Source organism: Macrobrachium nipponense, chromosome 7 (assembly GCF_015104395.2).
Source record: "Macrobrachium nipponense isolate FS-2020 chromosome 7, ASM1510439v2, whole genome shotgun sequence".
Classification (NCBI taxonomy): Eukaryota; Metazoa; Arthropoda; class Malacostraca; order Decapoda; family Palaemonidae; genus Macrobrachium; species Macrobrachium nipponense.
The window spans coordinates 52647017-52660684 of record NC_061109.1 but is presented as its reverse complement, the minus strand read 5'-3'; the positions used below and the strand labels follow the sequence as shown (position 1 = coordinate 52660684).

At 38.0% G+C, this 13668-nt stretch overlaps 1 protein-coding gene across 1 annotated transcript in view; it reads right to left on the bottom strand.

The window, feature by feature from the left end:
* LOC135217604 (chromosome transmission fidelity protein 18 homolog) overlaps positions 1–11681 on the bottom strand; it is a 39880-nt gene extending 28199 nt beyond the window's left edge. The window contains exons 1-2 of the mRNA XM_064253567.1: positions 11491–11681; positions 2133–2261 (exon numbers count right to left, since the gene is read on the bottom strand). Coding sequence (XP_064109637.1) covers positions 2133–2261; positions 11491–11663 — 302 coding nt within the window. The 5' untranslated portion in view covers positions 11664–11681. The remainder of the gene's footprint in view (positions 1–2132; positions 2262–11490) is intronic.
* Positions 11682–13668: the final 1987 nt, after the last annotated feature.

The following is a 13668-nucleotide window of genomic DNA, read 5'->3' as shown; positions in this document are numbered from 1 at the left end:
ACTATGCTCACGGCGCCTACAGAATCCATGCGCCTGTCAAAAGGAGAGCTGGCTGCCTGGCGAACTGCGCCTAAAATGAGGAGAACGCCTGCTAGGCTCTTGGGCGCCTACCAACAGGAGCGAATCCTGGAGAAGATCGCCTAGCTCGGAGACAGGCGTCTACCATGATCCACATACTTAGATCGAGACGCGTGGGTCTCTGCAAAAGCTAGTCTCTCAGCCAAGACATTTCTTTCAGGCTCTTTACGCCTGACCTGAACAGAGCGGCTAACAGGTTTGAACCGCGAACCTATCAGGAGAGAAGCGCCTATCTTCCCGCACAGCGTTTTGGCAGCGGGAGAGCGGCTACTTGGGGAGTAGCGCCTACCAGGCTCTAGGCGCCTAACATAAGGAGAGATCCTGTCTCTGGAAGAGTCCATGTATGAGGAGGCTCTCTTATCCGGAGATTGGAGGTTCTTCGGAAAGGGGCGAGAAGACGAAGCTGTGCGCTTATCTTTATAACCGAGCGCCTTACAAGGCGCTAGATCCCTTTCTACTGGAGAAATGAAGTCGCCAGGAGAAAGCTTCTTGGGCAATTGGCGCCTGGAAGACGACAGGCGTCTGCCGAGGGAAGAGCGCCTCATTCCATCCGCTGTTACAGGAGAGAGAGCCGCCTCCGACTGAGAAGGCAAAGCAGGTGAAGGTAGCCTAGACTTCTTGACGGGGAGAGAGACGTCCTTCTTACGACACGTACCTCCAGCCAAGGAGCCCACCAGAGCCGAAATCTGAGCTTGCAGCCCCGCAAGAATCCGAGCTGGAGATCTTGCAAAATCCTCCACAGGGGATGAGGATCGAAGCCTACTCTGAGGCGAGAACTCCTGATCCCTCCTGGTTTCTTGATCTCCACTTCAGGCTCTTCCGGAAAACATTCCGGGCTGGAAGGAAAGGCGCAAGGAGCCTTCCAGGCTCTCTTCAACGGTCGAGATGAATCCGAGGCGCTCCATCCTCTTCTAGGAGAAGGTGATGAAGAAGAAGAGAAGCATTGGCGTAACACCTCCTTCTTGGAGCGAACTAAGGCAGCCTGGGAACGAACATCAGGATCTACCGAGGGGACGCCTGATCGGTGGGAGTTCTCCCTAACCTTCCTGCGGCTGTTGACTTTCCTCCTCCACTGGGACTGGGAGTCTGGAAGAGGTCTAGGCCTGGAAGCATTAAGGAGCCGATCAGACGCACCCTCCACTGCACTGGGTCACTGCACAAATCACCTTCACTATTACTCTTACCTTGCAACGAACGAATTTTCTTCTCCATGCTAAGGATCGTGGCTCTCATGGTTGCCACTTCCGAAGCCGTATCTTTAGGTTCGATGCAGGGAGCAGGAGCTGAAACGGGAGAAGGATCTAGTGCTACAACAGGATTGTCTACTTCTACCTCGCTAATGCGAGACTTACTAGAACTTCTAGACGAAGCTTTTCTCACCCTGTCTTTCTCCAACTTCCTCAAGTAGGAAGAAAGAGACTTCCATTCACCCTCATCCAACTTCTCACACTCATTACACGGGTTAATAAAGGAACATTCTTTACCCCTATATTTTCAAGCATACTGTGTGAGGATCTACCGTTGCTTTCGGTAGCCTCACCTTGCATTCATCCATAGAGCACACCCTAAACATAGAAGATTTCTTAACCTCTACATCAGACATCTTGAAATCAAAGAAAAATCCAAACCAATAGCCAAAAACAATCCACAAGCGCGTATGCCAAGCCAACAAGATCAGGTACTTCACCGAAAGTCAGTCCAAATAAATCCAAGGCAACGAGAAACGAATAAAGCTGTCAGGAGGTAACAACCACAGGTGTAGTCGACACCGGCGACAGAAAAATTCTGACTGGAAAGGGAGATTGGTTCTTACAGCCGCCACCCAGCGGCGGGTAAGGTAGATCACCTGACCTACCTGTCGCGTGTGCCGCGAGTTTTGAATTCTGTCGTGACGTCAGAGACGTAAAGCTAAGTATATATCTGACAGGAAAGTTCATGTACAAAAACATCAAATACAGTACTCTGCTGTTAATGACTAGGACTAACAGTTCTATGATAATCTTACAGGCCTTAAATGATTTATAGAACTACAAAATAAGGAATAAAAAACCTACCTGACAAACTGCAGAACTGACATACACCCTCGTATATCATTTTCCATCTTGTCACATAAGGCCAATAATACGGTGAGGTCAGCTTTCAAGTGTTGCTTTCTGCACACCTCAGAAAGTCTCTGGGCAAGTCTGTCAAAATAAAATTTAAAAATAATCATAATGCTACCGAAAGCTTTATTACTTAAGCAGAAATTTTTGAAACCATTACCAGCAATATTTTATATGGTAGAATTAACTACAATAAACATGTACTTTATAATAAATTCCATTTTTCTGCAAACCTATTCTCACAATGCAAAAGCTTTTTTTAAGTTCATATTCAAGAATCTACTATATCTATAAAGTCAGTCATCTTTCTGCTGGGAGGTTTTAATTCCAACTTTAGCATAGTAACTTTGTACCTGGAACTTTCACAACTGTTATTGGCTCAATAGCAACGATATAATTTTGTTTATCACTTGTGAGTGATATAAATGTGATGACTTGTCATAAATTTTTCATGGCTGGGAGAGCATTTTCTGCATGGGAGCTTTAGTGATTGTTATTGTCTTCTAAGTAGCAACAATACAAAATCATTTTGTCATCACCTTTGAGTGACTAATAAAGATGCACCATAACTATGTCATACAAGTATCCTTCTCTCATTAGCTGTATATGAAGACACCAGTGCACCAGCTCTGAGGCACATTCCAGTAGCAGTGTATTGTGATGTATTCTGCAAATTTTTTGGCTTTTATGGGCGTCCCTGCAGCATTATATGTGCTGTTCTTGCTGTGAATGATAGTGTACTATGTTTATGGCCCAACCATTTTCTAAGAAGGCCATGAAGGTGCTGCCACTTCAGAAAAAAGCTGAAAATCTTCGAAAAGATCAAGACTGTTGGTTCATGATATGTTTCATGGTCAAGAAAGGCAAAGCACAGCCAATCTTGCAAGATATCATGAATGCAAAGGACAAGCTGGAGAAGTCCTTGATTGATTTTTGGAAGAAAACTTTCAGCAGTGGGACCCCTCAAGATTATGGCAGAGCTGGTTTCAGCAGCAGAGGTCCGCTTTTTTCCCTTCTTTCTTAAATCTTCAGCTGAAAACCCTTATGGACAGAGTCAATAGACTATAAACACAAGAGGGTTCCAAAGAGAAATCAGTATGCAGAAACAAGTTACAGGAAAAGGTGATATACAAATAAATATGAATAATGGAAAATAAACTGATACAACTGAAAATCAGGAGGCATCAGCAGAAAGTAGGAATGAAATTGTTCCATGTTCAAATATTTGGAGATCAGAAGATTCCACAACTGCATTTTAGTTGTAGCCAGGATAAAACTCCTAACCAACTGAGCAGTATTAAACCCAATACTAGAAAATTAAATACTGCAGCAACAGCCTGCCTAGCGCTGGAAGCAAACGCAGCAGAGTCAGGTAAAGAAGAGTGCAGAGGATGTTAGGCGTTGTAGTACGTTTGATGTAATAAACATAATGAATTCACTTCATGTCTTGAGAGCTGGCAAAATGAACTTGACTGATGACATGACTATCCAAGAGTTTGAGATGAGAGTCAGCACTGGAAGACCACACTAAGATTATCAGGATTACCAGGCCAATGTTCTGTAAAATAACGTAGAATAAAATTCTACAGGAGTAAAACAGCAAGTCCATACTCATATATCCTACTTGTCAATATGTATAAGCATAAACACAATATATGCTTATAATCCGAATCTTTGTTATCTGACACCTGACATTATCCAACAGCAGCAGACAAGGGACAAAAGTTATATAATACATATACTACCATATATTTCCAGGTATAAGATGACCTTTAAATCCTAAAATTCACCCGTAAAAATTGGAATTCATCTTATACAACTCTAAAATTAAAACCCTGAATTCTAAGATGCATATCAGTAGGCTAGCCTTGGCGCAATAACCACCAACATACATGAAGATTCACATTATGAAATGAAACTGATCAATGGAACCAACTTTTATCTAGGCAATCAACAGAACCAACTTTTATCTATGCAATCCCAGCTGAGAAAATGTACACATCGAGTTACGGTTGCACTCACAGCAACATTTATCTTTCAGTAACTTTTCAGAAATTTCAATGATAGTGGAGTTATGGTAGTAATAACATTTAGGATAACATGATAATAATTTTTTATTAAAAGTTTCTCATACATATCACAAGATTGATCACATATGCCACCAACATAGGGATTCCAGTCTGGTTCTGGTGAGTCAACTTCGGCTTTGTCGTCGATATCATACAAGTCATCTTTGGTACCATCCATGGCATTTTTTAAAATTCTTTAATGACACTTTCTATTTTCATGCACCCCCATACTTTTATATAACAAAACTGCAGCAAACATCAATCAAGTGAGGAAGCAGCAAAGCTGTTTGTAACTGTTTAAAACAATTCAGCCTATTTTAAGTTAAAACTCAAGAAAAACCCACTAAAAATTTTCATACATGGTTTTTGAATAGTTTTATCACAAAAAGTGCATTTTATGATGAAATTGATAAAAAAAAACCAAGAATTTGTGGATATTTCTCATAGAAAAATAACGCGAATACGCGAATTTTCCGCGAATAATGCGGGGAAATGTTCCCGAGAGAAATCTGTGAATGTGCGAGTCCGCAAATTCGGAGAACACAATGTATGCGTATACAATAATAATCGTTCATTATTGCATTGTTATTAGTGGTAGTTTGAGAATGTTAATGAAATGTAAACAAAACAATGATTTCCCTTTTTGGCAATGTATGTGTGAAAAACATGATATAGAGTCGGCTTCGTTAATTTACGAAATGAATGTATATCTCTGAATTAAGTGCCATTCAGCAACTAAAGACAGTGATGATATCAGTAAAGCACGATCAGATGATTAATTTACAACCGTAAATAAAACCAGAATGCAAGTGGCCCTTCATCACTCTGTTCACTTATTTTAATCAATAATGCATGCAATATGATTAGATACAGTTAAACGAATTTTATTAAAAATCATCATTACAGTATTCTCAATAAAACTATTACTATTCAACTTTTTTTATGAGTGATGTCTATCAATGTAATAAACTAACTGAGGCAATAGTCTCTTTCTCTCTCTCTCTCCATTTCATTGACTAATACTAATGATACTCCTTCATCCTCTATTAAAAAATTCCGGTTTTTAGAATTCTGCATGAAGCAATTGTAAACCTGTATGGACATAAACAACCGAATTGAGAAACAGCTAACTGCTGATGTCATCTACTGTAATTACAAAGCATTTATCAAGAGCTCCGTTAAAACTGTCAATTCTCAATGGTGGCTTCCTTAAGAGCGGCAGGTTATAGCCGAGGCTAAATAAAACGAATAATGGCCAGGCAAAAGATATGTTTGGCACTGGAAAAATCGCACCTAATGCTTGTACAATGAAGCGATATGTGCACATTTTCAACCAAACTTCGCTAACTTACGAAAAAACGTATCTCCGAATTACATCTCTTCTAACACTAATGGGAATGAAGATGACCTTGAGAATGTACACAATATCAAATGCAAATGGTGTACATGATGATGTTTATATACTGTTATACAGTAACAATATGATAATAGTAACACTGTAATTGGATACAACAAGCAAAACAAACTTTATTTAAGTCATTATAATAAATATAGTTGTACAGTTTAATTTTTGAAAATAATCACTTTTCTCCCAAAAGCATTTCGGTTTTGTAATTTAGAAGTCATCTTATACTATAGATATGAGACAGATTCATGAGAATTTACCATGACTTTTTACCTCGTCTTATCTGAAGGTATTTTATATGCAGACGAAATATATGGTACGTTAAAACTGACTTCTGACATGCATGCAAGAACCTAACACGGTTGTAACTCAATCTATCTATAAATAATATGGATAACATAAATGATTAAAATATAACAATTTTTACAAGTAAATTGTATTTTTCCTAATTATACAAATCTGAGGTCCTTTACATTAGAAATTACCCTCAGCAAAGCTGGAAAATGACTGCTAAACTCTTGAACAAGATGGTTAGGCAGTAATACCATCCAGCAAGTGGGAATACCAGCCTGCCCAGATGTAAACATGCCAATTTGTCTTTTGGCCAAGGTTTCAGATTGAAGGGTGGTATGAGGTGGCCTTATGTGTAAATGACCTCAGGTTTGTATAGTTAGGAAAGATACAATTAATTTTCAAAATTTGTCATTTGTTCCTACACGATATACAAACCATTGATCCTTTACATTAGGAAGACTCAATCACTGGAGGGAGGAGTCTGAATCAGTCTCTTTGAACTGACCGGTTTCGCCACACCTGGGCTACTTCTCCTGGTTGAAAGAGCGAGGTGGAATCACGTGCCTCTGGCATATTGATTGGAGTTTAGGAACTGCAAGATCAAATGTCAGATTCCTGGACCTTTTCAAATAAGTGAGGAATCATAACTCATACGAAAAAGGCTAGGAAGAATCCAAAGCCGGGATCAAATGCCATGTGCAGGAAGGAGTTATTAGGAACCATACCAGGACAGCACAGTATCAAGCCATCTTCCATTATGGTATTATCCAAAATACAAGGATAATTGGAAGGGCTCCCGACAAATGATACCTCTGCAAGTTAGAAGCCTTCCTCATCCAAAATAAATAGAAAGCCCTCATTAAATACTACATAGGCAGTACTCTTCATCCCCATCAATTTCAGAAGAAATAACTTTAATGATAATACCAGCTTGCACAGCAACACCAGTGCAGGAATACCAGATGAGATGAGTGGTCCTGTAGCCGATGAAAATTATGGCCACAATGACATCACCGACAAGGGTAGTGCACCAGTCAATCAATACTCGAGTGGCAGTGACATCATGCTACTTCATGCCCACCACGCAGGTCTGCATGGCTGCAACAGCAAAACAACCAATGCAGAGAAAGTGGCTTGATTGAAAATCAGTGACCAATGAGGGGTGAGATTCAGTACAACAACCAATGATAATTCAGCAGGCGACTGACCCCCAACCTACCACAATACAGTCCGGTCCTGAAATATGTGTGTTCAAATTGTGCGATTCCCCTTTTATGCGGTTGCTAGTTTTCAAATATAGATTTCCTGTATCTACCAAGTCGTTCTAAGTCTACGAGTCACGTGGCGCAAACGTATCAAATCTATTGTCTTTTAAAGTATATTAACCCTTAAACGCCAAAGCGGTATTTTAAAAATCGTCTCCCGTATGCCAGCGGCATTTGTGAGTGAGCGCCGAAGCGGAAAAAATGTTTTTTTCAAAAAATCACAGCACGTTTTCTTTTCAAGATTAAGAGTTCATTTTTGGCTCCTTTTTTTGTCATTGCCTGAAGTTTAGTATGCAACCATCAGAAATGAAAAAAATATCATTATCATATATAAATATTGGGATATATGACAGCGCGAAAAAAAATTTCATGTATAATTGTATACAAATCGCACTGTGAGCAAAACGATTAAAGCTAACGAGTTAATTTTATGTTGTTGTATTGTACACTAAATTGCAATCATTTTGGTATATAACACATTGTAAAACGATCAAGACAACACAGAGAAAATATTATCACAAAATGATGCATGAATTCGTAACGTGCGGACGTAAAAAAAAGCAGTTTTCAAAAATTCACCATAAATCAAAATATTGTGCTAGACTTCCCGTTTGTTGCAAAATGAAGGTAATTGATTGAATATTACTAGACAGTAAGTGTTGTAGCTTACAATTGCAGTTTTCGACCATTTCGGTCGAGTTAAAGTTGACCGAAGGACAAATTTTTTCTATTTATCGTTATTTATATGAAAATATTTCAAAACTGATAAAAGCTACAACCATGGTTTGTTTTTGGTTGTATTCTACATGAAATTGCACACATTTTTATATATAAAACTTTATGTATCAGCTAATTTAAAATGTGCAAACATTACGACAATCGCACGAAAAAATAGTATGATTTTTTTCGGAAGAGTCACCGCGCGGACGTAAGGAAAAAGTTTTTTCATAAATTCACCATAAATTGAATATTGTGCTAGAGACTTCCAATTTGTTGCAAAATGAAGGTATATGATTGAATATTACTAGAATATAAGAGTTTTAGCTTACAATTGCGTTTTTCGACCATTTTGGTAGAGTCAAAGTTGACCAAAGGTTGAAATTTTGGCACATCGTTATTTATATGAAAATATTTCAAAACTGATAAAAGCTACAACCATGAGTTGTTGTTTGTTGTATTCTACATGAAATTGCGCACATTTTCATATGTAATACTCCATGCAATGGCTAATATAAAATGGTGCAAAAATTATGTCAATGTGACAAAATAATTTCTGAGATGTGTCGCTGATGCTTTTTAGTGCGAGAAGAAAGAAATTCGCGCTTGCGTGCCTGGTTAACGATTGTAAACAAAACAACACCTTGATCCGTGAGCTCCCAGCATCCCCCAAGTCGCGTAATTCAAAAGTTTTTGCCTAGTAGGCCTATAACTATTTTTCTGCGAATTTTTTAAAAACTTTTTTTTGTCAACGTACCATACGTCCAATCGGCACCCGACAGACAATTTTCGTAGACGTTTAATACGTCCAATTGGCCTTAAAGGGTTAAGTGGGGTGGGGGTGGAGGTTTACTGGTATCTGAGAGAAGCGGTGGGGGGAAGGTGAGAGAAAGATTTCCTTCAGTCATTAGCTAAGACGGAAGGCTCCGCTTCACGCATTTGTGATGTCATGGCGTAGTGTGTATGAATGATTATCATCATCGCCATACGTATTATTCAGATCTGCGAAGTGTATTCTGAAGGCTTCTGCTCAGCCAATAGCTAAGAGGGAAGGCTCATCCTCACGCATTTGTGACGTCATAGCGCAGTGTGTACGAATGATCAGTATATCATCATCACCACATGTGTTATTCAGATCTGCGAAGTGCAATCTGATCATCCACATCATGTATGCATCTACTTAGAAGTCAAATAGGAAGGCCTATTTTCAAAACTAAAAAGCTTGTCCTTAAGTTAAAGACGAAGGAAGGAGCAACTTCCATTTTGGCAGCAGTCGACAACTTGAAATCATGTCATAGCTGAACATAAAGTAAGAATTTTTTGTCTAGGTTAACTTGTTTTGACTAACTTTTGGCATTTGATCATTTATTTTTTTCTATTGTTGAAATAGATTTTAATGAAAATTATTAGTAAAAGTGATTAACAGGGAAGCACATGTATTAGAGAGAGAGAGAGAGAGAGAGAGAGAGAGAGAGAGAGAGAGAGAGAGAGAGAGAGAGAGGATCGTTCGATCTAAACTTTTCAAGAAACTGTCATTTTATGTTTAATTTTGAATTTTTATAATTTCTTTTAAGAAATTGTAATTTCATATCAAATTTTGAATTTTCATCATTTCTTTTTTATCATAGAATATAAATAAATTTAGATGAAAATTATTACATAGTAAACGTGACGGACAAAGAAACTGAAACAGGCACTCATAGTTAGGCGTAATGGGAGTGAAGACACTCATGATCCACCAGTCCCTGAAACCTCAAAGCCTTCCTTCAGCAGAAGAGCTCTTAGAGGAGGATTAGATAGAGGAGTTGGAAGGTTTTTTGGCAGAGGATAGGTAGAGGAAATTCCATCCAAAAGGTTTTTCAAAGGAAATGACAGTATCATACAGTACACTTGCACCCAATTGTGGCAGTGTTTACAAGTGGGAATTCTCACCATCCTGAGTGTAATTTTAAACCTTTTCAAGTTATCAAAACCTTTTTAATGCTTTATTTATCCATAAGAACAATTTCAAACTAGAAAAATTTACAGTAAAGTACATTGAAAGTATTGAAAATGGGTAGTATAAAAGAGTTTGATTGGGTAAGTTGCCGTTTGCCTCGGCCCTAACGGAATTATTCCCATAAGGTATGTGCATCTAAATCTGCGATTTTCCAGTTCTGTGAGGCCGTGGATCAACCAAATTCTCACATGACTGGGGACCGTACTGTATATGGAATAGGTCCAGCAAGCACCATCATTATACTATGATCCTTCACTGTGATCATGCTCGAACAAAAAAAAAAAAAAGAGAGAAATGTTAGCATTATAATTTTTATGTTGAGCATAAGAGCATTCTATTAGTTTTACAAGTAAACTCTATGGACATTACTTCACTACCCCATAATGCCTGGCATTGGCATGCAACTCGGCAACTGTAGTAAAAGTATATCTTAGTTTTACCAGACCACTGAGCTGATTAACAGCACTCATGGGGCTGGCCCGAAGGATTAGATATTTTTACGTAACTAGGAACCAATTGGTCACCTAGCAATGGTGCCTACAGCTTATTGTGGGATCCGAACCACATTATGTCGAGAAATGAATTTCTATCACCAGAAATACATTCCTCTGATTTCATGTTGGCCGCGCCGAGAATCAAACATCGGACTACCGGATTGGTAGCCAAGCGCGAAAACCACCTGTCCAATGAGGAACGCCAACTGTAGTAATCAAGAGAAAGCTATCATAAGGAAGATATAGAAAATTATCTACAAAATCAACTCAGTTGATGCAGCAATATCTTTTATCAGTACCTGTTTAAAAGAGGGTCTTCTACCAGTAAATAATAATAATAATAACAATAATAAATCTTATTGAAATATATTGCTGCATCAGCTTCATTTAACTTATAAATAGTCTTCACTATTTTTCTAATAATTGCTTTTTCTCTGCTATTACAACTGGCGAGTATTGTGTCAATATGATTTCATCAGGAGGAGTCAATTTCAGGGATATTGCTTACAAATTTATTTATCACAGTAAATAAACAAATAGATCAAAATATATGCCGATTTTGGGGTTACTATTGTTTATTTACTGTGATAAATAAATTTGTAAGCAATATCCCTGAAATTGACTCCTCTTGATGAATCATATCAGCGCAATACTCGCCAATTGTAATAGCAGAGAGAAAGCAACTATTAGAAAAACAGAGAAGACCATTTGCAAGTTAAATGCAGCTGATGCAGCAATGTCTTTCAATAAGACTTATCATTATTATTATTTACTGGTAGAAGACCCTCTTTTAAACAGGTACTGATAAAAGATATTGCTGCATCAGCTGAGTTGATTTTGTAGATAGTTTTCTATATCTTCCTTATGACCGCTTTCTCTTAGTTACTACAGTTGGTGGATTGATGCCAATTCCAGGCATTATGGGGTAGTGAAATATGGAGAGTAAAGTTAAATGCAGCTGCAGCAATATCTTTCAACAAGACTTATTTGAAAGAGGGTCTCCTTCCAAAATAATAATAATAATAATTTTGTGTTGGGGCAATGATGATATAACAATACACACTCACCTTGTATTATGAGTTGGAGGGAACTGGATGACAAGAGCTAATTGCCTTAAAGGACGAAGAGCTGGAGTGTAGAGCTCATTACATATACAAATAACTGGCCTTTGCATCAACACTGCACTGTCTTTTTTCTTTTTCTTTGTGCCTGGCTCAGATGTAGCTTTCCCAGAAAGCATGTTAACAAGCCAATTAATTGATGGCTGGAAAAAGTAAAACATAAAATTACTAACCCTCTATGCAAGTCAGAACACAGGTGTGGTACATTACATGATCAAGAACCTACGGGCAATTCATAAAATATTTCGAGAAAATTATTTCAATCTGATACTCAATCTGAATTCAAACTTGATGCAGTAATACTACAAAAAGCTACCTTTGCAAGTTGAAATGTATATTAAATATGCAAACAGGGAGTTTCACAAAATTAAAATTTACCAAATGGTAAGCATAGAAAGCTTCCTTTTCTGCATAATATTTATTCAAATTGTGTAAGCTAATCTGTTATATGTATGGTTTTAAAGATATTGAAGTAACTGTGCCAAGACCTGGTCAATTAAGTTTAGTCAAATTTGTAATACAATTTAAAATATTGTCTTAGAAATTTTTAGTAGATATTTCCAACAGCAACTTTCCACCACATGGGATTAGCCTTATTATGACAGCCATGAAAACTTTGAAAGAACACCCTTGAAGTATGTAAAATAATGAAATGCAAAGGTACCAAGATTTCTTGTACTTAATGCTAATTATTATGAAACAAAGCATTTTAAGGACTTCATTTTATAATTTCAAGCAACACTGGCCAGGGGAACTTCTTACTGTACATTCCTTTATCTTGATACTATACTATATTACACTAGAAATACAAAGGGGTCAACCGTCCTTAAAAGTTACCACTCAATTGGCTTTATGGTATTATATTTTAAGTTTAACATTACAGATCAACAGGAAGTCCTTCAAAATTTCTTGTATTACTTCCTTTTACAAGCTAAATTACTGTTAATCTGGAGCTGGAATAGGCACAAAAACATGAACACCGCATGATAAATCTTGAAAGCATCACAAGCCAATGCTTCAGCTTGTAATCCTTGCAGTCCAAAAACCTCAAAGATACTCCCAAATAACATGTGAATAAAATTATTGCAAAATGATGAAATTTTAAATTAACTTACATTTTCCATGACTAATAAACCTTTGGTCTTAACATACAGGAAATTCTCTAGCATCAGCTGGTGTCTGGTTAAAAAAAAAAAACACACACACACACACAAGGATTCGGTGGCAACAGATAGCAGCTAGTAGAGGTGGAGGAGGTGGAAGCAGCCTGACCTGGCTTTACCCTCAACAACACTCTGACACATCAGTTTCTCTCTCACTTCCTTCATAGCAAGACAGCATCATTGCTCTCCTAGCCAAGAAGCCACTTGTTTTAGCACTTCCCGTTCTTTTTTACACCTTGGCATTCTGACTTTTCATTCTTTTTGATTTTATCATCTGTGCGGTAGTGTTTTTTGTGTGTATTTTGCATCCCTAGCTATGCAAACCCATGATTAATCTAAACAATCAAAGCCTCAAAGAAGATGCCCAGGGCGTGATAGCAACCTTTGTTCTCATTACTGTACAGGCAGTCCCAAGATATTGGCAGGGGTTCCATTCTGACAGCACGATAAGCGAAAATTGCCGATAACTGAAAATCAGTGATTTTCTGCACTTACGAGCATCGATAACCAGATTTTGGCACCAATAACCAATTGATGGTGCCTCTTTTAGGTATGTATCAGCACCAATAGTCTACTATCATCACCAATAACCAGAAATTGGCACCGAAAATCACTGATTGTTGGGGCTACACAAGCGCCATAAAAACAAATTACCGATAACCAGGGGCTGCCTACCTGCACAGCTTGCAGCCAAACAATATAGTGCAAGTTTGGACATTATAGAATGCTGAAAACTCCTCAGGAGGAAATTAATTTACACAGTGGTTTCTATTATCTAAAAGGTGCTGAATTTTAAATTTGGATATTTTTAAGAACATTCTAAGTGTTTTGCATTCTGGGTCTCTTTTATAAATTGATTTTGTAAGTACAGTGGTCGCCCAGTATTCGCGGGGGATGCATAACAGACCCCAGCGTGAATAGTTAGAACCCACGAATGTTTGGAACCCCTATAAAAACGCTA